Raw genomic sequence first — 26,852 nt, forward strand, 5'->3', positions numbered from 1 at the left:
GAATTTAAGTTAGTCATGGGTGCCTAATGCATAAAAAATATGCATTAATGTAGGAAACTAACCCTGGTAGGTTCACATAAGAAATAGAAGCATGAGTAAGCTCCTCATGCTTGCTCCATTATTTCAATAAGATTATGACTGAATTTTGCCTCAGTGCTACTTTCCGGCACTAACCCAATAACCCTCAATTCCTTTAAAATCTATTGATCTCTGTCTTGAATGAACTAAAAAACCTGGAGTTCTGTATTTCATTTCATTTGGCTAGTCATTCCAAAGCCAATCACTGCTCAATGGGATTTGGGTGCCACAAACAACCAACGTATTTTGGGGGATGAAAGTGTGCCACTTAGGACCGAGGCCAGGTCGAGGGAGCCAAGAAAGGAAAGGTGGCTGTTTGGGACAATCAAGTAAGTGGCCAATTTGAGGGCAAGGAATTTGGAGGGGGGGGGGGGGGGGGGGAGGAGAAGGAGGAAAAAAAAAGTCGCTAGATGGTTGGTGTTGGGAGGTGGGATGGTATCATGCGCAATGACAGTAAGGATGGGAGTAAGTGTAAGGCTTAGTGGAATACCAGTCCAGTGTTGCATAGTGACGATTCAGTTGTGCAATGAATGCCCCACAATGGTTGTTCCTGGAATGACTGGAATATTCCCCTTAATCCTCCAAAAGGAAGATGAACACAAAAGAAATGATGTAATTAGATGCATATCTGATGCAACAATTGCATTAGACATGCATGTGTGGTTCACGCTGGCAACTGCAAGATGAATTTCCAGACAGTTGTAAAAGACACAGAAATGGTCATTATCATATTTCACTCCATGGTAAGCACATTTTCAAACTGCAAACCACGTGACCCAATTTCCAGGACAGGATGTCTGCAGTGTAACTGACTTCAATCGAAATAAAGCCACTGTTTATCCAGTTACTGATCTGACCATTTATTTCATTAACACAGACCAATTTCACGTTGGGAACTCGAAAGAGAAACTCATGCTTGGCTGGATTGTGCAATCATATAGATGGTAAGCTGTCAGCATTCCTCATCATTTCACTACAATGTCAACTGCAACTACAAGAACATGAAGACACATAGGTAAACATGTTAATCCGGTAGTTGCTACAAGTGATTCCTTATTCTTCGAGGGTGGATTGCTTTGCTTTGTGAACCTTATACCTAATGTCCCCTCGAAGGTACCAATCCACATCCAGACAGATATCTATTAATTGTGGAAAATAAATAAAACTAGGTGCTGGAATCTGAAACAAAAACAAAATCGCCGGAAGAACTTAGCTAGTCAATGTTCAGGTCAGCGACCCTTAGAACTGGGGGAGAGAGTGAAGGGTTTGCAGTTTTCAAAGCAGAGCTGGGGAAGGAGTGAGGTGCAAGACAAAAACTTATGTGGAGATTGGTTAAGACATACAGTATCAATCATATGTCTTAACCAGTTATTACCAAGATATTTTAAAGAAACGGGGTGAGAAAGGGCCACAAGCATGATAATAGGAAACGATGGGAGAGCAGTTTATCTTAAGTTGGAAAATTCATTGTTAATTCCAAAGGCTGGCATGGTGCTTAGACAGAAAATGAGATGCCGTTCTTCTAGTTTACGTTGGGCCTCACTGTGGCAGTGGAGGAGGCTGCAGACAGGTTAGAATGGGAGTGGGACTGAGAATTAAAGTGGCATGCAACAGAAAGCTCAGGTTCACCCTTGTGGACTGAGCGTAGGTGCTCTACAAAGTGATCACCCAATCTGTGCCAATGTAGAGGAAACTACATTGTGAACACTGAATCCAGTAGATCAGAAGTACAAGTGAATCGCTACTTCACCTGGATTATGGTTGGGGCCTCTGGCTGGTGGGAAGGGAAGAGGTGAATGGACAGGTGTTGCTTCTCCTCTGGCATGGAAAGGTGTTGTGGGACAGGGAGTAGTGGGTGGGACCAGAGAGGGGACCTGGGAGTCGCGAAAAATAGTCCCTGTGTTATGAGCCAGTTTGCTACTTGGTGAGTTTCCATTTAAGGCACCTGGACGGTAGTGTAGTAGTGTGTGTGTGGCTTTATCCAACTACTGGGAGCGAACTATAACTGGAGCGTACTGGCAGTTGCACGGAGAGACGAAGAGAGAGAGAAAGAGTTAGAGAGTTGGGAACACTGACTGCCAGAGTCTCTGTGTCTATGAGTGATGGACAATTATTGTGACTGTCACTAAACAATCCATGTAAGGATATTTGTGGAGCAGTCTGTGGAGTCCACTTTGTCGTTAACCTGTACTGGAAAGCAGGTATATCTGTGGGCGGCCACATATCGAGTGCCCTCGGTGTGGCAGATACTTCAGAACAAAGCAATGGAGATCTTTGGTGATTGAGGTGTCGTATGGGTTCCATCGTGGAACTTGTGGAATTCGTAAACTCCTTCTCTCTATATTCTCTCTACATTCTCTCTACATTCTACTGTGGTTTTCAGAAGCCTTTGATCATTGTATTGCTTCATGACTTGCTGAACTGAACTTTGAGAACTGTTCCCAGACTTGGGGGTTTGGGAACTTGCCACCCACACACTGAGTTTATTTTGGGGTCAATGTTTAATATCTAACATTTTTATCTCTCCTATTATTTCAAGTAGTTATTAATAGATTCTAACATTTAAACATGGCTCATTGTGTTTCTATTGTTGCTGGTACGTAACACCTGCAAAATGCAGAAAGGATAAGAGAGGAGACGGTGTGACTGATGGTGGGATCATGTTGGAACTGGCTGAAATTCCAAAGAGTAATGCATTGAACGTGAAGGCTAATGGGATAGAAGGTGAGTACTAGGGACACTATCTTTATTCTGCTCCAGCGAAGAGGGGGTAAGAGCAGACACATGGGAAATAGAGGAAATGCAGCTTAGTAATCTGTCTATTACGGCAGCGGGATTCCACGTATCAGGAAGGAAGATGGCATTTCAGACATCCCAGGGTGGAAGGCCTCATCAATGGAATAAATGCAAGGAAGACAAAGAAATTGGGAAAAGGGGAATAGCATCCTGACAGGAGGCAGTTGGGAGGTTGCTGTAGGAGTCTTTGGGCTTGTAAAAGACATTAGTGGTTAATCAATCTTCTGAAATGGAGACAGAGAGATCCAGAAAGACAAGAGAAGTGTCAGAGATGCATTAATTATTCTCAGTATGAAGTATCTTGAAAATGTTACACTTTATGCATGAACTGTGAATGAGTTTTTAATGATATATTACTGCTTAGTAAATTCTCTGGTCCTCTAAAATAACTTATTTTGTACATGTGGATCCTAATTTCTTCAAGTAAATATTACAAAATATTTTTTCTAGAAAACTAGGACATTAACAGCCTTATAAAACGCTGGTTAGGCCACATCTGGAGTGTTGAGTGTAGTTCTGGTTGCCGCACCATAGGAAGGACATGATTGCACTGAAAAGGAGATTTACCAGGATGTTGTGTGGATCAGAGCATTTATAAGGAGAGACTACATAGGCTGGGCCTGTTTTACCTGGAGCAGAAGACTCCAAAGAGTGACCTGATAGAGACATACAAAATTATGAGGGGGATAGATAGGGTAGATAGTAAAAATAATTTTTTCCCATGGTGGCAGTGTCAAAGACAAGAGGGAAGAGGTTTAAGATGAGAGGTAGGAGGTTTAGAGTTGATTTGAGGGGAAAATTTTTCACAGAGGGTGTTTTGAGTCTAGAATGCTCTGCCTGAAGAGGTTGTGGAGGCAGGAATTCTCACAACGTTTAAGTAGTACCTAGGCAAGTACTTGAATCGTCAAGGCAAAGGAGACTACGACCTGATGCAGGTAAATGGGACCATTGTGGGTCAGTACAATGGGTGGCATTTAAGCTTCTATCTTAATCTTATGTGTATGCTCCAATTTTAATGTAGATTCTGTTAAAAAGTTAAAAGTATTAGTCTACATCTATGGTACTGAGGTCAAGAGGGTTAAGAGTTTCAAGTTCCCAGGCGTGAACATCACCGATAGCCTGTCCTGGTCCAACCACGTAGACGCTACTGCCAAGGAAGCTCACCAGCACCTCTACTTCCTCAGGAGGCTAATGAAATTTGGCATATCCCCCTTGACGCTCACTTTTATCGATGCACCATAGAAAGCATCCTATCTGGATGCATCATGGCTTGGTATGGCAACTGCTCTGCCTGGGTCCGCAAGAAACTGCTGAGAGTTATGGACACAGTTCAGCACAGCTCAACACGGAAACCAGCTTCCCCTCCATGGACTGTTTATACTTCTCCCTGCCTCGGTAAAGCAGGCAGCATAATCAAAGACCCCACCCATCTGGGACATTCTCCCTTCCCCTCTCTCCCATCAGGTAGAAGATACAAAAGCCTCAAAGCAAGTACCACCAGGCTCAAGGACAGTTTCTATCCTGCTGTTATAAGACTATTGAATAGTTCTCTAGTACAATAAAATGGACTCTTGACCTCACAATCTACCTCGTATGACCTTGCACCTTATTGTCTACCTGCACTGCACTTTCTCTATAGTTGTGACACTTTACTCCGCATTCTGCATTGTTTAACCTTGCACTACCTCAATGCACTGTGTAATGAATTAATCTGTATGAACAGTATGCAAGACAAGTTTTTCACTGTACCTTGGTACAAGTGACAATAAACCAATTCCAGTTCCAAATATTATGTGCAGTCTGTGAAAACTCTTTAATATGAATGGCTGTGCAGTCTGTTTCATCAGGTCAACACCATGTATTCCTTTGGTGTGACACCTGACAGAACTCACTATTGAAGGCAGGGAACTCCGTGGCAGCAACTGCTAATGTATTGCGGCAACTTTCCTCAAGGTCAGCTACGAGGATTGTTGCTTTGCCACTGATCATAAAATTCAGGTCAATGTGTTTAAAGAGTACAGTGCTTTTTGTTCTTAAAGCTGTGCATTCTCTTATTTATTGCGAATAACAAAACAGAAACTTCTAAAATCACACACAATAAAAAAGATGAGAAGGGAGCTTGTGGTTTAAATGTGCAGCACCTCAAACCAGCAATGTTCTAATTTACAAAATTCCTTAATAAGAAATTAACATAATTTACCTCTCAAAACAAATTAATAATTAGATTTTAATTAGCTTTAAAGTAGTAAAATGCAAAAAGGCTAGTCTGAATCACAGCAATTTTGAGTATGGCGAATCACTGAGGCTGGAACGAACATGGCCTTGCAGTGGAGTCAACACAGGTTAAACAGTGCCCCACCCATCCTGTATGGTGGTTCCACTCCAGTGCTGAAGAAGGTGTTGCACCACAGTGAGAAAGATCAGTAACATCACACGGCCCTGCTCGACATCTGCACTGAGCCTGGATCTGTTGTGGACCTGTTGGTATGGATCATGGCTCACATACCTCATGAAGCAAAACATAAAATGTGCACAAATATCTGCTGGTTGCCAAACTGAAGGAGGATGCTCCACAGTCCCTATAGGACAATGGCATCAAAGGCCCCAGTGTAACTGTAAAAGGCTACACACAGAAAAATGTAGGAAATACTAGCCATTAAGTGTCATTGTGAACTTAATCACTGAAGCACAAAGGAGGATGAGCCTTACACTTATCATCCACAAACAAAAGGTCCTCTATCTGCTGCCTCTACCATACAACACAACCCTCTAACAATAAAGGCCCAAGGCAGGACCCTGGAAGACATGGAGAAGTCCCCATATCTCGGGAGTTCAGTTTGGGAATCACAGCAAGGTAGCAGGTGGACAAAGGATTCAGGGAAGGTCTAAAACCTCCTTGAGCAGATCCACATCCCCATGGTCTCACAGGAATCCCTGACCCAAAACTGCTCAATGTGGGAATGAAGCATTCAGAATGGCATTGAGAGAAGCTTGTGCCCATGCAGCGGGAGCACACAGAAATCCAATGTAAAGTGTGGAAGGAGCTCACTAGCTCCAAAACTATCCACCCACCCACCAATCACCTCCTGTTCCTGTTGTGTCAAATGCTGTAGGTCCCACAGTGGCTTCATCGGTGACCTCAGAACCCACAGGAATAGAATGGAAGCAAGAGATCCTCAGTACTGAGGGACTGCCTGAGAAGGTGGCTGAATACACTTTTTGTTTTGGTAACAGCCACTTGGCATTGGCCATGCAATCTTTTTCAGAAATTTATGACTTACTATACCAAGATCCTTTACTCTCAATAGATTACACAATTGGTGTTCCATCAGGCCAAAATACAACACTGCACTCAATGTCGTTTTGGCAAAGTTCAGCCACTCCTGAGTACAAGTAAACCCGCTTGTAGAATACTGTCATGCTCCACTTTCTCAACACCGTTTGCTAACTTTTGAAAATCAGTGAACATGGAGGTCATTGCACTTCCGTATCTAGGCCATTCTTGAAAATAATAAAACACACTTAGACTTACAATCAGTCCAGCAGTTTAGCCACTGCAGCAACATCTCACTGACTACACATAGTCAATGACTGATCACTCTACAGCTTTCTGAAAATTTAAGTACGCCCTGTTTACTGGGATACCCTCATCCAGCAACCTGGTAATTTATTCAAAATTATCCCAACAGATGCATAATACATAATTTTCTTTCAAACTAACTCTGATTCATCCTCAAACCATCTAATCACAGAGGGTTAACAGCGTGAGTATTATTTAGCAATATGCATCTCATAGTTTTACAAGCTGAGGCAAGAAGTATGGGTTCTAAGGCCTGTCAGTGGTCTGATGTCACATCACTGCTCGTCAGGTGAACAGTGGAAAATGCAAACAGGGCTGATTAGTTTCTCAACATTACTGAAAAGTTAAAAGTAGAAGAAAACTTCAAATAAAGTACAAAACACAGATCAGGATGAGATGCTGTGTAAAGCTCCATTTATTTTCAATTCTATCTCATTTCATTTTGATTTTTCTCTGCCCCTGTTCTTGTCTCCAATATTAACAGCTATGTGGTTTGTGTATCATGTACTCTCCTACCACTGCCCTTTATCTATTGCACAGACTTGCATCTTAAAGCAACATATTTCAAACAATGTCAGTAAACCACAATTCTGAAGGTTATGACAATTTTAAATATTATACTTAAATATACGAGCACAATGTAGCAACATCAATGACAACAACTGAACACTGTCACATCTTTCCTGTCCAGATCATATTTGGTTTGTAGATGTACATACTGTTCGTGGAACATCTAGTTCAGGTACTGGTTCCATAAGATCGATGTTGTTATGACATCACATCTCCTTGTGAGATTATCTACAATTTGCATATATAGCACAGTATAGCACAATACAGGCCCTTTGGCCCACAATGTTGTGCCGACCTTTAAACCTTGCCTAAGACTATCTAACCCCTTCCTCCCACATACCATTCTTCTAAATTCCTTCATATGCTTATCTAACAATTTCTTGAATTTGACAAATGTACCTGCCCCCACCACCACCCCAGGGAGCTCATTCCATGCCCCAACCACTCTCTGGGTAAAAAACCTTCCTCTGATATCTCCCTTAAACTTCCCATCCATTACTTTAAAGCCATGCCCTCTTGTATTGAGCATTGGTGCCCTGGGAAAGAGGCGCTGGCTGTCCACTCTATCTATTCCTCTTAATATTTTGTATACCTCTATCATGTCTCTTCTCATCCTCCTTCTCTCAAAAGAGTAAAGCCTTAGCTCCCTTAGTCTCTCCTCATAATACATACTCTCTAAACCAGGCAGCATCCTGGTAAATCTCCTCTGCACCCTTTCCAACATCCTTCCTATAATGAGGTGACCAGAACTGGACACAGTACTCTAAGTGTGGTCTAACCAGAGTTTTATAGAGCTGCATCATTACCTCGCGGCTCTTAAACTCAATCCCTCAACTTATGAAAGCTAACACCCAATAAGCATTCTGAACTACCCTATCCACCTGTGAGGCAACTTTCAGGGGTCTGTGGATATGGACCCACAGATCCCTCTGCTCTCCCACACTACCAAGAATCCTGCCATTAACTTTGTACTCTGCCTTGGAGTTTGTCCTTCTAAAGTGTATCCCCTCACACTTATCTGGATTGAACTCCATCTGCCACTTCTCAGCCCAGCTCTGCATCCTATCAATGTCCCTCTGCAATCTTCGACAATCCTCTACACTATCCACAACAGCACCAACCTTTGTGTCATCTGTAAACTTGCCAACCCACCCTTCTACCCCCTAATCCAAGTCATTAATAAAAATCACGAAAAGCAGAGGTCCCAGAACTGATCCCTGTGGGACACCACTAGTCACAGCCCTCTAATCTGAATGCACTCCCTCCACCACAACCCTCTGCTTTCTACAGGCAAGCCAATTCTGAATCCACATGCCAAGCTTCCCTGGATCCCATGCCCCCTGACCTTCTGAAGAAGCCTACCATGTGGAACCTTGTCAAATGCCTTACTAAAATCCATGTAGACCACATCTACTGCACTACCCTCATCAATCTGTCTGGTCACCTCCTCAAAGAACACTATCAGGATCGTGAGACATGATCTGCCGTTCACAAAGCCATGCTGGCTGTCCTTGATCAGACCATGATTCTCTAAATGCCCAAATATCTCTAAATATCTCTAAGAATCCTTTCCAACAGCTTGGCCACCACAGACGTAAGGCTCACTGGTCTATAATTCTCTGGACTATCCCTACTACTTTTTTTGAATAAGGGGACAACATTTGCCACACTCCAATCCTCCAGTACCATTCCCGCGGACAACTCAAAAGATCCCAGCCAAAGGCTCAGCAATCTCCTCCCTCACCTCACGGAGCAGCTTGGGGAATATTCCATCAGGCCCCGGGGACTTATCTGCCCTAATATTTTCTAACAGCTCCAACACATCCTCTCTCTTGATATCAACATGCTCCAGAACATTAACCTTACCAACACTGTCCTCAGCATCAAAGGCCCCTCTCCTTGGTGAATACTGAAGAGAAGTGTTCATTGAGGACCTCACCCACTTCCACAGCTTCCAGGCATATCTTCCCATCTTTATCCCTAATCGGTCCTACCTTTACCCCCGTCATCCTTCTGCTCTTCACGTAAGTGAAAAATGCCTTGGGGTTTTCCTTAACCCTACTTGCCAAGGCCTTTTCATGTCCCCTTCTTGCTCTCCTCAGCCCCTTCTTAAGTTCCTTCCTTGCTACCCTATATTCCTCAAGAGACCTATCTGATCCTTGCCGCCTAAACCTTATGTATGCTACCCTGCCATTCTTTCTCTGCCTCACCGGGACATATTTATCCCTAACATCCTGCAGGAGATCCCTGAACAACGACCACATCTCTATAGTACATTTCCCTTCAAAAATGTCATCCCAATTCACACTCGCAAGTTCTAGCCTGATAGCCTCATTATTTGCCCTTCCCCAATCAAATATCTTCCTGTCCTCTTTGCTCCTATACTTGTCCATGACAATGCTAAATGTTAGGGAGCGGTGGTCACTGTCCCCCAAATGCTCATCCACTGAGAGATCTGTGACCTGACCCAGTTCATTACCTAATACTAGATCCAATATGGCATTCCCTCTAGTCGGCCTGTCAACATACTGTGACAGGAATCCGTCCTGGACACACTTAACAACCTCCGCCCCACCTAAACCTTTGGTACTAAGCAGGTGCCAATCAATATTTGGGAAGTTGAAGTCTCCCATGATAACAACCCTGTTATTTTTGCACCTTTCCAAAATCTGCCTCCTGATCTGCTCCTCCGTATCCCTGCTGCTACCAGGAGGCCTATAGAATACTCCCAGTGTAGCGGTTGCTACCGCGGAATAAAACAAGACTCTACTCGGAGGATTGCCAAACAGAACTGGTTTATTTTCCCGCCTTGTGCGGGCCCTTTAAGGGAGAAAAACTCCCGCCCAAAAAAAACCGGCAATGACGTAAGTCCTACGTCATCAGGACTTTCCCGCGCGCGGGTTCTCCCCGTCGCTCGGAAAGACGAGGCCCGCCGCCATCTTGGGCCTCGTCGCTCCGACGCCGCGCGACCCGACTGCCGAGCCGGTTCGCCCGACTAGACGGTGAGTCGCCACACCAGTAAAGTAACCGCTCCCTTCTTGTTCCTAACTTCCACCCATACTGACTCTAGAGAGGATCCTGCTACATTATCCACCCTTTCTGCAGCTGTAATAGTATCCCTGGCCAGTAACGCCACCCCTCCCTCTTTACTCCGCCCCTCCCTATCCCTTTTAAAACACCAAAATCCGGGAATAATCAGTATCCATTCCTGCCCTGGTGACAGCCAAGTCTCTGCAAGAGCCACAATATCATAGTTCCATGTATTTCTCCAAGCTCTCAGTTCATCTCCCTTATTCCTGATACTTCTCGCATTTAAGTAAATGCACTTTAGCCCATCCACCTTACTACTTTTCTACCCTATGCTCTGCTTCTCCTTCCTCAAATCCTCTCTATATGTTAGATCTGACTTTACTCCATGCACTTCTTCCAATGACCTATCCCTTCGGTTCCCATCCCCCTTGCAAACTAGTTTAAACCCTCCCGAACCACACTAGCAAACCTGCCTGCAAGAATATCGGTCCCCCTCGAGTTCAGGTGTAACCCATCCGACCTGTACAGATCCCACCTTCCCCAGAAGAGATCCCAATGATCCAAAAATCTAAAACCTTGCCCCCTGCACCAACTCCTCAGCCACACATTCATCTGCCATCTCCTCCTATTCTTACCTTCACTATCACGTGGGACTGGCAGCAATCCTGAGATTGCTACCCTTGAGGTCCTGTTCTGCCTAGCCTAGCTCCCTAAACTCACTTTTCAGGACCTCATCCGTCCTTGTACCTATGTCGTTGGTACCAACATGTACCACGACTTCTGGCTGCTTTCCCTCCCGCACAAGAATGCTGTGGACCTGATCAGAGACATCCTGGACCCTGGCACCTGGGAGGCAGCATACCATCCGGGATTCTCGCTCATGTCCACAGAACCTCCTGTCTGTTCCCCTGACTATCGAGTCCACTATCACTATTGCCCTCCTCTTCTCCTCCCTTCCCTTCTGAGCAACAGGACCAGTCCCAGTGCCAGAGACCTGGCTACTGCTGCTTGATCCCTGTAGGTCATCCCCCTCAACAGCATCCAAAGCAGAATACCTGTTTTCAAGTGGAACAGCCTCCGGGGTCCTCTGCCCTGTCTGCCTGTTCCCTTTCTCTTTCTCTCCCCTGACAGTCACCCATCTATCTGCCTCCTGGACCCAAGAAGTATCTGCTCTAAGGGGGGTGACTGCCTCCCGATGCACAGCATCTACATAACTCTCTCGCTCCCTGAAGCTTCGCAGTGTTTGAAGCTGTGACTCCAGCTCATCAATTCTGAACCAAAGTTCCTCCAGCCTCAAGCTTACTGCAGATGTGGTCACTGTGCACCACAGCAGAGTCCACTAGCTCCTGCAGCACATCGCCTTGCCCTCCATCAGAACTATTTTTTTTTACCTTCACCACACACTCTAATGCACTATTTATATCATTCAGTCTCTCCTGGCTTCCATTTTGTTACGAACATTCTCTCTGTCCTTTCTATCCTTTCCTTTGCTCTGTGATTTAAAATATGTTTGGTTTCTAATTTTTCTGATGAAAGGTCATTGACCTGAAACTAATTCTGTTTCTCTCTCCACAAAAGATGCCTGACGTGTTGAGTATTTCCAGCATTCTTTATTTTAATTTTCTATCAGTAATACTTGTTTGGGATGTTCCAGTGAGACTCCCTGTTAGAGGTGGTGTACCAATAGAACCTCATCCTGCGAGGCTTCCATGATCTGAGCTGAATCTAGGCAGGCTTTCCATCCTTTAGTGGATTAGGTGTGACAGATTCTTGATAAGATAAGATACCTTTATTAGTTACATGTACATCGAAACACACAGTGAAATGCATCTTTTGCGTAGTGTTCTGGGGGCAGCCCTCGAGTGTCGCCACGCTTCCGGTGTCAACATAGCATGCCCACAACTTCCTAACCTGTTCGTCTTTTGGAATGTGGGAGGAAACCAGAGCATGCAGAGGAAACCCACGCAGACATGGGGAGAACGTACAAACTCCTTACAGACAGCGGGCGGAATTGAACCTGGGTCGCACGCGCTGAAGAGCGTTACACTAACCACTACACTACCGTGCCTGCCTTCTCAGAGCTAGAATTGGCACAGTTGGTGACAGCAGACAGCCGTTGCCTTTGGGTGTTCTTGTGATTGCGTGCATGGTCTTGTTTAGTTGCACATTGAGCTTCTTGGTGTGGTGACCATCTGTCCATGTGACAGCACAATATTCTGCAGTTAAGTACACGAAGGTCAAAACCACCAGAGCATTTTTACTCTGGTGGTTTCCACAAATTTCTGCAGAAGGCTTGTTTATACTATGGCCTATTCCCCAATTTCCAATAGATGTTGCGGGAAGGTGAATTACCCCAATAATAGAAGTGGTAGCAGAAGAGAGAAAATTAGTTATTTTAACCTGCATTGAGATCTTTTGTTTCTTTTTTCTGCTATAAAATAAACATTCAGGTCCTTGGGTCTCCCAACACCCAATCCAGGCCTCGCATCTTCTTGACTATAAATAGCCTATTGAAAATCACAACAAACTGCTCATCAAAAGACTCAGCAAACAAATTCAGAAAACAATCCAATTTTTTCTTCTGTTATGTTGAACTGGCACCCTTAATTCAATATGGGGCATAGCTAAAATTTGGAACAAAGTGGACTCAATATTTAAAACAAAGCCTCTTCAGTTTTTTGACACTTATACTTTATTCTTCAATAGACAATGCTTTCCATAAACTTTAATTCCTGGCCATCATTGTCCCTGCTTGTCTTTGCTGGCTCAATGCTAGAGCAATCCAACTAGTCCCACTTTTCCCCCACCCCTTCCTCCCCATAACCCTATCACTTTACTTGCTTTCATATATTTACTCAGTTCCATTTTGAATGCTTTCATTACTTTGCTGGCAACACAGTCCACATCCTAACCACTCCCTGTGTTTTACACCACTTTTTGTTTTCTTTTTTGCCAATCATCTTCATTCTAGGTCATCTAATTCTTGACCCTTCTGCTAGTGGGAACAGATGTTCTCCATCTACTTTGTCTGCACGATTCATGATTTTAAATGACTCTATCAGATCCTCTCTCTGCTTCTGCTGATCCATGGAGGACAAGCCTCTGGATCTCAGTCCCTCACCTAGAATTCTTTTGGTAAATCTCTTCTGCACCCTCTCTAAACTATCACATCTTTCAGGTAACCTGTCCACTAATTTCTCCAATTTTCTTTAGCATGGAACTGGAATGATGAGGGGCCACCATGGACGGACAGACACCTTCACATTTTATAACTCAATCAATTTATGTTATCTAGAAGCCCAACTTAAAACATTTTTTTAGGATATGCCAGGTGTCTGTCATCACCATCATGATGTATTCTGCCAAGGACACAACACAGTTGTCCTTTATCTCCATTGTATCATGCTGTTTCCTTCCACTTTCAAGAACTTTCTATTGCAAGGTACTGGGGTGTTTTGATATGTTTTTAAAATACAGAAGATACAATTAAACAGGAATAAAAACAGAAATTGCTGGAAATCAGTGGATTAGGCAGCATCAGTGAAAAAAGAAACAGATTTAACTTTTCAAGTCTGCACTGATGAATGGTCTCTGATCTAAAACATTAATTCTGCTTTTCTTTTCAGTAATGCTGCCTGACCTGCTGAATGCTTCTTGCATTTTATGTTTTTATTTCATATTTGCAGCAGTTTTTACAGTTTTATTTTGATTTACAATTAAACAGTAACCTTAATAGGATAACCTTCAATGTTCTTGTCTGTTCTTGTCACACATTGCCAATTATTAAAATTTTAATAAAATTTTTGTATTTGTCTTTCACAATTTGTGACAAAATAAATCTGGGCCTTATTAAGAACTTCCTTAATATAAGACAAGGATCTCCAAGTGCAAGACAGGTCAACATTTTAAAATATTTCAAGAACTCCAACCAATGGATGCATTTCTAAATCAATACAGCACCCCTACCAATCAGGAATGAATTTTGATTGCATTGTATTACATTGTGAACACATGAATTTGCCTCCTGGAATTAGCTCCAGTCAAAAAATTAGAATTTTCCACAAAATTCCTGCTTACCACATCTTTGAATTTGATCATTTGATGGGAATCAATTGATCTCTTTTTTTAAAGAACAAAAACTGGCAAGTAACCTTACACCTGTGCCTAATTCTAGGAAAAAATGCAGAAACATGCAAAAGAGTTCAACATACAAAGCCAGAGATATCAGCATCTAATACAGCCAAATCAAGATCCAACTTTCCCCTTATTAGCAACAGCAAAGATCACAAATATAATGGGTATCTACATGGCACTTATGTTCTAACCTTAGTGCTAGCATCTCAGTGCATTGGGACACAATGGCAATCCCGTATCTCGCCTAGAATGGAAACCCTGTAGATATAGCATTTATCTGATCCATACTAGAGGGAAAAACATTAAGGTAGAATAAATGAGTTCTTGTTGGTAATGACATTCTTATCAGTGTGAAAGTGCCAAGAGACCAAATAATATTGCTCACGTATCCAAAAACTGAAACAGCTGTAATCACATCCACAGAATTTAATTTAGGCAAGACCAAATCAACTTAAGAATACATCTATAAAGTTCTCACCTCATCAGGAACCATCACCAATGGATACTTGTCCTCTGACAGAAAGTTGAAGAGGCACCATAGCCTGAAGGCATCACGATCTGAAATTGTACAGTTTCCATTCTTATCATGTTTGTAGTTCTTCTTTGCAGATAAAGTCCAGCAGAGTTCATCAAAGTTTTCTTTGACAAAGGCACCTTCCTCAACCTGTAAAAGTGCATTTGGTATTTAGATTTGATGGTTATTAAAAATACATTTCAAAATCAAATTACTGTGCTATATAATATTCACAATTTTTTTCCTTCTTTAATTAACTCTCTAATCAACATAAACATGCCAAGACCCATCAAAATAAGATAAAATTATTATCTGTAAATTTTATATATTCATGCAAAATATAATTCCAGAATTGAAATTATGATTTCAAAAATAAAAGTATTTCCAGATTTGAAGTATCTTTACAGAATAGGAATAATAAATACAAATTGTAAATTGGTGATTGATATTAGCATCAAATTTTTCAGATATTTTCCATGATTTACCTGCTTGACTTCATGATGAGTCATTTAAAACATTCCAGTGCTGCTTTAATGTAGAGAATTTTCTCAAAAGCTTTTTAAAGGGCAAACATCTTATCTTTGATATTACATTTGATCTCAACCATATAATCACATCATGTGCTGATGAAAACTTATCATGTCTTTTGTTAACAAAGGCAATGCACATCAAAAGTATGCCTGTCAGAATTTCTTTCTTCCACTCTGCAAAATCCCAGGACCAAAAAACATTGAGACCTTAAGCTCTGGAATTCCCTTGCTAAACCACTCTTACTCTGTTTCCCTATGTTCTTTTAAAGTGCTCCTTGAAATCTCTTCACCTGAGCTTTTTATCATTTGGCCTAATACTTTCTCATGTGGCTTCACATCAAACTTAGTTTGATAGTGATCCTGAGAAGTGCCTTGATAAACTTAGTCACTATCAGCACTTGGCTTTTCTCTGGGCCAGTGTACAAGTTGAGTGAAGGCATACTCACCTTCACAAGAGTGCTCACGCATCCATGGTAACCCAGGCCATTTTAGATTCTAGAAGATCCACATTTTTATAAGATGCTGACAGATTTACCCCAGATTACTAAGGATGCTTGTTGCTTTGTTATTCCTCACTGAATGTTTTGCTTTTAAATAGTCTTTGAGGTTTTGCAGCAAGAAAGAAGGCCAGAAAATATGTTAGGTATGGGAACCCTAACTCCCTCTGTAGATGAAATATAATGGTCCAGAATTCCTGCAAAGTAGCTTACCACCCGCAGTCCCCATCACCTTCCTGCTAAATGGAGACTCAAGGGACTGCAGGTGCTGAAATCTGGAGCAAAAAAAACAAAAGCATGAACTTCAGTAAAGAAGCAGTTCCAACCTGATCCATGATGCCTGGAACAATGGCAATTGGCAATCTCACCGTAATGCTTTGACAGCTGGTTAAACCACATTTCCAGGCTAAACTGGCAGTGAAAGCTGCCAAAGAGCTTGAACAGTTGTGAATGCCGGAGAGAGAGATGACTTTAATTTGGGTTATTGATGTAACTGCCTATCGCAGAGTTAGCCTGATTGTTCTTGCCAGTGAAGAAAATCAGTTGATCAATCTAATATTTCCCATTTTACCTGTTATCACCCATTCTTAAAATCATTCCCAACCAAAGAGTATCCACCAACAGTAATACCACTAACAATGGCAACATCATACCCTTGGGACTGGTGCCAACCACTGTTCATTGGTTTAATTTCTATACCCACAGATGAAATGCATCTTCCAACATCACATTCCAGCTTTGCTAAAGTGTTCTGTATTTTGTTCCCTTATATTTAAATTTCAGGACTTAAAGTATTTTGTTTAGATTCTTGAAGCTCCCCTATTGCTTTATTGCACATGGAAAACAGTCACGAAATCCTTGGTAAGTTAATGCGAATACTACACTAGTATTTTAATTCAACGAGGTTATTCTGTTTAACTAATTTAATCTATTCACAACAACATAATCAAAACCAATGTAAACTAAATGAAATCAAATTATAGTTGAAATTATTATAAAACACAACTCTATCTTAATATCAAAACATAATCAGAACAGCAAACTTTAACCTAACAATAGACAATACAAATGAAGATTTCGGTCACTTCCTTTACTTCTCCACAGCAGCCACTAGTTGCTAAATGTAACCTGAACGAATACACATCTGAGACAAAAAAAGACAGCTCTGCAACCACAGTCTCTAACAAATCAACAGAAAATGATTTTACAATGGGTTAAGCAGAGTAAATTTAAACAAATCTTGACTGGGCTCAACATCTCACCATACATTGTCCTTGACAGATCAAGTTGATGGAAGACCATCTATTTAACATGTTAGAGATGGACTGCAAGGCAAGATACATAGAATGGTAGGAAGTTAGCAAAACTTTCCTCAAGCAAGTAAATAATGTTAAGGTTGGACAATTATATCAGAAAGGAAGGAAATATGCAATCTTGCCAATGTTACTGGACATAGAATTATGTCTTTTCTGTAATAGACCAGATTTCGTTGTACCAGACAATCTAAAGGCATTGTATGTCAAGTTAGGCTCTACCATGCAAGTTTAGCTTTTCACAATTTTCTGAAATTGTTACTATAGGAGCAATAGAACGAGGACATCGGTGACCAGAGTTATCAGGGCAATCTCCTTGAGAATGAAGAATTGAAGGAGGGTGAGTGGGTGGATTCAAATTAGGACCAGAAAGGGGGAGAAAATGGGGAAAGCATGAAGAGAAAGCAGAAAAGTAAAACAAGTATATTTGACATTTTTAAAATCAATTATTATCTGAAGAATGAAACTCTGCACTTAATGTTTGATATCCAAGGGGCTGATTCGTTTGTTCTGACAAGAATGAACTTACAGTGGTGAGTTTAATTTCTACCAGATATGCAGTTTCATGACAGTCAATGCAATCTGCTTTAGAGTAGAGAAAGCTAAAGAGGCTTAATAAAGGTGTTTAAAATAACAAACGGTTAAGATGAAGAGAAACTGCATCCAATGGCTGAAGGACTGGTCACCATAGGGCACGGATTTAGAGCAAATATCAAATGAATCAGAGATCTGAGTGATTAAGATTTGGAATGCAAAGGAATTTACTTATTTATTATGACACAGGAGGCAGCTATTTGGCTCATTGAGTCAATGCTGTCTCCCTGCAAAGCAATCTTCCCCCTTTATTTCCCCGTAGTGCTACTGCTTATTCTCTCGCACATACTCCCCTTCTAAATTGTTTTACTACAGAGGTAATTTACAATAAAGTTACCAACACAGCTTTGGGAGATGGAAAGAATCCTGAACAGCTGGCAGAAACCAGATAGATATGAAGGGAATCAAGTGACATAGGTTAGTGAAGGAAAGTGGCATTGAAATAAATGCTACCCCTCAAACATCTTTTCAAAATGTAAAGAAGCTTGTGTGGCGACTCACCGTTTAGTCGGGCGAACCGGCTCGGCAGTCGGGTCGCGCGGCATCGGAGCGACGAGGCTCAAGATGGTGGCAGGCCTCATCTTTCCCGAGCGACGGGGAGAACCCGCGCGCAGGAAAGTCTTGATGACGTAGTACTTACATCATTGCCGGTTGCTTTGGGCGGGAACAGTCTCCCTTAAAGGGCCCGCGCGAGGCGGGAAAATAAACCACTTCTGTTCGACAATCCTCCGACTAGCGTCTTGTTTTATTTCGCGGTAGCAACCGCTACATTGGTGACCCCGACGGTCCAAACGGATTTTGGACCCGCGCAATGGCCGACAGCACAGCAGCCAACGCAGTGGCCCTCAAGCTGCCCACCTTTTGGTCACTTCGGCCCAGCATCTGGTTTGACCAGGCCGAAGCACAATTCCACCTTCGGCAGATCACCTCCGACTCCACAAAGTACTACCATGTGGTTAGCTCTCTGGACCAAGAGACAGCTGCCCAGGTTGGAGACTTCATCCAGTCACCTCCGGAGGAAGATAAGTACCCAGCTTTCAAAGACCTTTTGATTCGGACCTTCGGCCTCTCCCGTCGTGAGCGCGCTGCCCGCCTGCTTCATCTGGACGGCCTGGGGGACAGATCCCCATCTGCCCTAATGAATGAGATGCTGGCATTGGCCGAGGGACACAAGCCATGCCTGATGTTCGAACAGGCCTTCCTCGAACAGCTCCCCGATGACATCCACCTGTTGTTAGCTGACGCCAACTTCAGCAACCCCCGTGAGGTGGCTGCCCGGGCAGATGTCCTGTGGAGGGCCAAACGCGAGAGCGGCTCGTCCGTCAGTCAAATCACGAGGCCGCGAGCCCAACACCCGCCTCGCCCGGCCCCAGCAACCGAACAACCACACCCCGGGAACGCAGACGACGACACGGGTGACCAGCTGTGCTTCTACCATCAGAGGTGGGGTGCGGAGGCCCGTTGATGCCGCCCACCCTGCAAGTTTCAGGGAAACGCCAGGGCCAGCCGCCGCTGATGGCTACGGCGGCTGGCCGCCGACAGAGCCTCCTCTTCGTTCAGGACAAGAAATCTGGACGGCGTTTCCTCGTTGATACTGGAGCGGAGGTCAGTATTTTGCCCCCGACAGGCCGCGACACTCGTGACAGGCCACCCGGTCCTCTACTCAATGCCGCCAACGGTACAACGATACGGTCTTTCGGCACCCGTACACTTCAATTACAATTCAGCGGCAGCCGTTTTACCTGGACCTTTACCCTTGCCACGGTTGCCCAACCACTCCTGGGAGCCGATTTCCTTCGGGCCCACAACCTGTTAGTCGACCTGTGAGGGAAGCGGTTAGTCCACTCTAGCACCTTCCAGACCTATCCCCTGGGAGAAATCAGCACACCAGCCCTGCGCCTGGACTCCATTTCCCTTCCTGGCGACGATTTCGCCAAGCTCCTAGCTGAATTCCCATCAATTTTGGCACCTTCGTTTACGAATTCTAGGCCCAAACACGGGTTACGACACCACATCATTACTACAGGGCCACCCCTTCATGCCCGAGCACGACGATTACCTCCAGACAAGCTCCGCCTGGCAAAGGAAGAGTTCCGTCACATGGAGGAGCTGGGGATTGTTCGCAGGTCAGACAGCCCCTGGGCCTCCCCCCTGCACATGGTCCCCAAAGCCACCGGAGGGTGGAGGCCCTGCGGCGACTACCGCAGGCTGAATGACACTACCACCCCGGACCGCTATCCCATCCCTCACATCCAGGACTTCGCAGCGAACTTACACGGGGCCCGCATCTTTTCCAAAGTGGACCTCGTTCGGGGATACCACCAAATCCCGGTCCATCTGGATGACGTCCCCAAGACTGCGATTATCACCCCATTTGGCCTGTTCGAATTCCTTCGGATGCCGTTCGGCCTTAAGAACGCCGCGCAGACCTTCCAGCGGCTGATGGACGCGGTAGGCCGAGACCTGGACTTCGTGTTCATTTACTTAGACAACATACTGATCGCCAGCCGTAACCGCCAGGAACACCTTTCCCACCTCCGCCAGCTGTATTCCCGCCTCTGCGATTTCAGCCTCACGATCAACCCGTCCAAGTGCCAATTCGGACTTGACTCTATCGATTTCCTCGGCCACAAAATCACCAGCGACGGGGCAACACCCCTACCCGCCAAGGTGGACGCTATCCGCCATTTTGCCCGCCCCGACACAGTCAAAGGCCTACAGGAATTCCTTGGGATGGTCAACTTTTACCATTGTTTCATCCCTGCAGCAGCCCGTATCATGCGCCCTCTGTTCTCGCTGCTGGCTGGTAAGGGCAAGGACATCACCTGGACTGATGAGGCTGCGGCTGCTTTCGTTAAGGCCAAAGACGCCCTGGCAGACACCACGATGCTTGTACACCCTAGGACTGACGTCCCGACTGCCCTCACGGTGGACGCGTCCAACACCGCGGTGGGTGGGGTACTAGAACAGCTACTTGAAGGCCGCTGGCAACCCTTGGCATTTTTCAGCAAGCACCTTAGACCGCCCGAACTGAAGTACAGCGCTTTTGATCAGGAACTTCTAGCACTGTATCTGGCGGTCCGGCATTTCCAATACTTTCTAGAAGGCAGGCCTTTCACCGCTTTCACCGATCATAAGCCTCTGTCCTTTGCCTTCTCCAAAGTCTCCGATCCCTGGTCAGCTCGTCAGCAGAGACATTTATCCTACATTTCCGAATTCACAACTGACATCCAACATGTCTCCGGAAAGGATAATGTCGTTGCTGATGCACTTTCCAGACCAACCATCCACAACCTTTCCTTGGGTGTCGACTACGCGGCCCTAGCTGACGCACAGCAAGCCGACGACGAACTGCCCAGCTACAGAACCGCAGTCTCGGGTCTGCAGCTCCGAGATTTCTTGGTTGGTCCAGGTCAGCGGACCCTACTTTGCGACGTTGCGACTGGTCAGCCCCGCCCTATAGTCCCTGCAGCCTGGCGGAGACGCGTTTTTGACTCGGTACATGGGTTGGCGCACCCGTCCATCAGATCTACTGTCCGACTGGTCGCCAGCAAGTTTGTCTGGCATGGCCTGCGCAAACAGGTCAGTGAGTGGGCCAGGACTTGTCCGCACTGCCAGACGTCAAAAATCCAGCGACACACCAAGGTCCCACCACAGCAGTTCCAGCCTACCCGTAGGAGGATAGACCACATACACGTCGACCTCGTGGGCCCTCTGCCGGTTTCAAGAGGAGCCCGGTACCTCCTTACCATCGTGGACCGGTTCACGAGGTGGCCTGAGGCAACCCCCCTGACTGACATCACAACTGATTCCTGCGCCCGGGCGCTGCTCACAACTTGGGTCTCACGTTTTGGTGTTCCGGCCCACATCACTTCAGACAGAGGCACCCAATTCACTTCCAGTCTCTGGGCTGCATTAGCGAACCTGCTAGGGACGCAGCTGCACACCACCACGGCCTACCATCCTCAATCAAATGGGTTGGTGGAACGTTTTCACCGCCATCTGAAATCAGCCTTGATGGCCCGCCTGAAGGGTCCTAACTGGGTTGACGAGCTGCCTTGGGTCCTGCTCGGCATACGCACTGCCTCCAAAGAAGACCTCCGCACTTCGTCAGCTAAGCTTGTGTACGGGGCGCCCCTAATTGTCCCCGGGGATTTCATACCTGCCCTTCGGGACCAAGGGGAACAACCCCCAGCAGTCCTACAAAGACTGCGCGAGAAGCTTGGCAACTTGGCCCCGATTCCCACCTCACAGCACGGTCAAGCCCCATCCTGCCAGCCCAAGGAACTGCGGGACTGTAAGTTTGTTTTCGTTCGCAGGGGCACACCTCGGGCGCCATTGCAACGACCATATGAGGGACCGTTCCGAGTCATACGGAATAATGGATCCACCTTTATTTTGGACATTGGAGGCAGAGAACAGATTTTCACGGCAGACCGCCTCAAACTGGCCCATTTGGATCTGCAACAACCTGTCGAGGTTGCAACGCCGCGACGCAGAGGCCGACCCCCTAAGCGGCAGCTGGCACAGCCCGTGGACCTTGGGGACTGTATCGCCGGTTCTGGGGGGGGTTGTGTGGCGACTCACCGTTTAGTTGGGCGAACCGGCTCGGCAGTCGGATCGCGCGGCGTCAGAGCGACGAGGCCCAAGATGGCGGCGAGCCTCGTCTTTCCTGAGCGACGGGGAGAACCCGCACGCGGGAAAGTCTTGATGACGTAGTACTTACGTCATTGCTGGTTGCTTTGGGCGGGAACAGTCTCCCTTAAAGGGCCCGCGCGAGGCGGGAAAATAAACCACTTCTGTTTGACAATCCTCCGACTAGCGTCTTGTTTTATTTCGCAGTAGCAACCGCTACACTTGGAATATTTAGATGCTAATCTTGGTTGTAGTGCAACTTATCTCTGTATCTTATTGAATGGCAGAGCAGAGAGAGAATGGCTCACTCCCTATTCTACTTCTTTCATTATGACACCACTGTTGTTGGATGAATGAGTCAGCATACAGGAGCGAGATAGAAAACCTGGTTGGGTGGTGCTGCAACAACAACCTCTTGCTCAACATCAGTCAAACTAAAGAACTGACTGTTGACTTCAAGAAGGGGAAGGAAGGCAAACATGTGCCAGTCTACATTGGTGGATCAGTGGTGGTGAGGGTCAGCAGCTTTAAATTCCTAGGCATTAACATATCACATGATCTGTCCTGGACCCAGCGTATAGATGCAATCAGAAGGAAGGCACACCAGCGTCTTCACTTTCTTGAAATGTTAGGGAGATTTAACATTCACTGAACACTGACAAACTTCTACAGATGTATTGTTGAAAGTATTCTGACTGGCTGCATCATGGTCTGGTATGGCAATTCAAATGCGCAGGAATGCAAGGAGCTGCAGAGTAGTGGACTCAGCCCAATACATCATGAGCACATTCCTCCCCACCATCAGAAGTATCTACATGAAGCACTGCCTCAAGAAGGCAACATCTATTATCAAAGATCCCCACCATCCGGGCCATGCCATCTGGCACCTACCATCGGGCAGGAGGTCAGAAGCCTGAAGTCCCACACCACCAGGTTCAAGAACAGCTACTTCCCTCAACCACTCAGTCCTCGAACCAACCTGCGCAACCCTAATCACTACCTCAGTATGGCAACACTATGACCACTTTGCACTACAATTGACTTTTTTTTTGTTCCAATTACGTTCTTTCTTGTATATGTTTCTGTATCTTGTGAATGTTGTATATCTGATGCTATGCTTATCTTGTAAATGTTGTATATCTGATGCTATGTGCCTGTGATGCTGCTGCAAGTAAGTTTTTTTCATTGCACCTGTGCATACATGTATTTGTGCACATGGCAATAACCTTGACTTTGACTTTGTTATTCTTGACAATGATAAGCAGAGCATTACAAAAATGTGTTTAACATAAGTATTGACACAAAACTGCAGATGCTAGAATCTGGAGCAACACACTGGATGCTGGAGGAACTCAGCCAGTCAGGCAGCATCTATGGAGGGAAATGGACAGTCATCATATTGGGCCAGACCCAATGAGTTCCTCCAGCATCATCTTTGTTGCTTAACATAAATATTAATCAGTGAAAAGGACGAATTATTGGAAAAAGTTAATAAGCTAAAATTAAATGCACCATATCTAGATGTGGAAAGCATTCATGACTAGACAGACTATTTAAAAGCAAAACAGAGATAAGTGGGCTTCATTTAAAGACCATTGCAGAGTTGGGTATGTGTGACAACCAAGAACGGTATCTAAATATTCCAAGGTACTTAATGTTTTGAAATTATTAAATGGAAGAGTTGGGGATAGCTCTGACAACAAAGTTTGGAAAGAGGACAGTAGTGAGAAAATATCTTATAGAACATGACAAAGTAGAATCAGTGTGATAGAAATAAGTGATGACAGGAGACAGAAAACACTGATGGGAGTAGTGCCTGGGCCAACAAAAAAAGTAGTTTATATTGCTGAATCAATCATTAAATCATAAATAAGTGAAACTTGTAACCAAGGCAGTTCAAAAGTTGTAAGAGACTTAAGTTGAGTAATAAAGTAGACAATACAATGACAAAATTAATTTGAGCACCTGTCTATTGGATGCTTCCTGAAGCAATTATGTCCTGAGCAATCAATCCTATTTTGTACAATGAGAAATTCACCTCAGTAAGAGATCCTCCTGCGATGAGTAATCATAACATGATATAATTTTAAATTGACTTGGGAATTATATTATATAATACACAACTAATGGTCTTAAACTTAAATAAAGCTAATTACGCTTATACATTGGATAAAACAGAGTAGGAAACCAGTTTAGAAGGTATGACTTTGGATACAAAAAAAAATCTGGCAAGATCATAAGAATTCAAAATAAACCATCATTAAAGGGGGCAGGTAGCTCCGCTGTAAAGACAATTTTCTAATCTTCACTCAAAAGCCTGACCAAGCTCCATGTCCCAGTATATCATGAGAAACAAACTTGATTGTTAAGAGGTGAGGTTAAAAGAAAACAGCAGGACTTATTCATACTAGGAAACAAACAACTGACTATTTTCATGAATGCAATAACAAAGGAAGCAGCAAGGTTTATCAGGCCGTGCTATGGCATGCATTAGTTTAAATTTAACTGAGTGTCCTGCCATCAACCCTACAGTAAGGCTGTCAGCAAGGTTTGCAAAGCAACAAAACAGGTAACAACCTTGAGCCTGGATTTGTTTCCACAGGTTATGGAAACATTGACACAAGAGATTCTGCAGATGCTGGAATCTGGAAATTTCCTCACCCCTTCTCTTTCCCCTCCCCTCCTCACGACTTGCTCATTACCTCCCTCTCATTCCCCACCTCCTTCCCTTTATTCCATGGTACTGTCCTCTCCTACCAGATTCCTCCTTCTTCAGCCCTTTGCCTCTTTCACCTATCACCTCTCAGCTTCTTGCATCACTCCCTTTCATCCCCACCCACCTACCTTCCCCCCTCACCTGGACTCACCTATCACCTGCCAGCTTGTGCTCCTCCCCCTACCTTTCTGCCCTCTTCTTTTCCAGTCCTGATGAAGAGTTTCGACCTGAAATGTCAACTCCATAGATGCTGCCTGACCTGCCAAGTTCCTCCAGCATTTTGTGTTTTTATAAAAATGTAATATCAAAGTTGTTGCTTGGATAAGACCCATTCACCAATGTCTGAATATTGATAAAGAGAGTTTTTCCACTATTAAAACTCCTAATCATGATGATGGGTGAACACCGATAGAATGAGGACAATGTATGGACATGATTAAAATGGTACATTGAAAAGTGTGGAGGGAGGGCTGGGTCAATCAACTGGCACAGGAATGACTTTTGTATTGTAAAAAGGGTGCATTTAGGTGAAAATCTTAGTAATTTACAAGAGAACTGTGGAATATATTTGTCACTCAGCAACATGGAAATAACTCCAGCAAGTAATTGCTAGGACGAGTGTTGATTGGAGAATAAAAGAGTTAGAGAAAACTGTAATAGAAAACTGGGTTCTGATGTTTTAGACATGATAGAGAGGGAGGTATTAAAGAGGGAGGGGTGGATTCAGGCCATCAAGGAAAATGTCTCGGCGGTGCTCAAAGAGGACATACTGGAGGGCTCGTCTACTGAAGCAATATGGGTGGAACTGAGGAATAAGAAAGGGATGACCACGTTCATGGAACTATATTACAGACTTCCTAATAGTTTGTGGGATTTAGAGGAACAAATTTGTACAGAGATAGCAGACAGTTGCAAGAAATACAAGGTTGTGATAGTAGGTGATTTTAACTTTCCACATATTGACTGGGACTCCGATACCGTAAAGGGATTGGATACGATAGAGCTTATCAAATGTGTTGAGGAAAATTTCCTCAATCAATATGTAGAGGTTCCAACCAGAGAGAGTGCTATACTGGATCTCCTCTTAGGGAATGAGACAAGGCAGATGGCAGAAGTGTGTAGGGGAACACTTTGATTCTAGTGATAATTATGGAGAATTATGGAGAAGGATAGGACTGGACCTAAAGTTGAGATTCTAAATTGGAGCAAGGCCAATTTTGATTGCATCAGAAGGGATCTGGCCGGCGTGGTTTGGGATAGGCTGTTTCCGGCAAAGAGATGCTTGATAAGTGGGAAGCTTTTTTGAGAGTATGTATGTTCATACAAAATCTGTATGTTCCTGTTAGAATAAAAGGCAAGGTTAACAGGTTTAGGGAACCTTGGTTATCAAGGGATATTGAGGCCCTGGTAAAGAAAAAACTAGGAGGCGCATATCAGGTATAGGCAGTTAGGATCAAATGAGGCGCTTGAGAAGTATAAGAAATGCAAGAGAAGACTTAAGATAGAAATCAGGAGGGCAAAAAGAGGACATGAGGTTGCTCAGGCAGACAAGGTGAAAGAGAATCCCAAGGGTTTTTATAGCTATAGTAAGAGCAAAAGCATACCAAGGGACAAAATTGGTCCTCTTAAAGATCAGCAAGGTCATCTATGCATGGAGCCAAAAGAGATGGGGGAGATCTTAAATGAATTTTTTGCATCTGTATTTACTTTGGAGACAGACACAGAGACTATAGAACTGAGGCAAAAGAGTAGGGAGGTCATGGACCGTATCCAGATTACAGAAGGAGGTGCTGGCTGTCTTGAAGTGAATAAAAGCGTATAAATGCCCCAGTCCAGACAAGGTGTCCCCTCGGACCTTGTGGGAG

General features: G+C 44.4%; 1 protein-coding gene across 2 annotated transcripts in view; it reads right to left on the bottom strand.

Moving 5' to 3' along the window:
- LOC127580969 (differentially expressed in FDCP 6 homolog) overlaps nt 1–26,852 on the bottom strand; it is a 115,515-nt gene that overhangs the window by 40,086 nt on the left and 48,577 nt on the right. For both annotated transcript variants that reach the window (XM_052034977.1, XM_052034976.1), the window contains exon 3: nt 14,667–14,852. In XM_052034977.1, coding sequence (XP_051890937.1) covers nt 14,667–14,852 — 186 coding nt within the window. The remainder of the gene's footprint in view (nt 1–14,666; nt 14,853–26,852) is intronic.

The sequence above is a fragment of the Pristis pectinata genome, chromosome 20 (genome assembly GCF_009764475.1).
Source record: "Pristis pectinata isolate sPriPec2 chromosome 20, sPriPec2.1.pri, whole genome shotgun sequence".
Lineage (NCBI taxonomy): Eukaryota > Metazoa > Chordata > Chondrichthyes > Rhinopristiformes > Pristidae > Pristis > Pristis pectinata.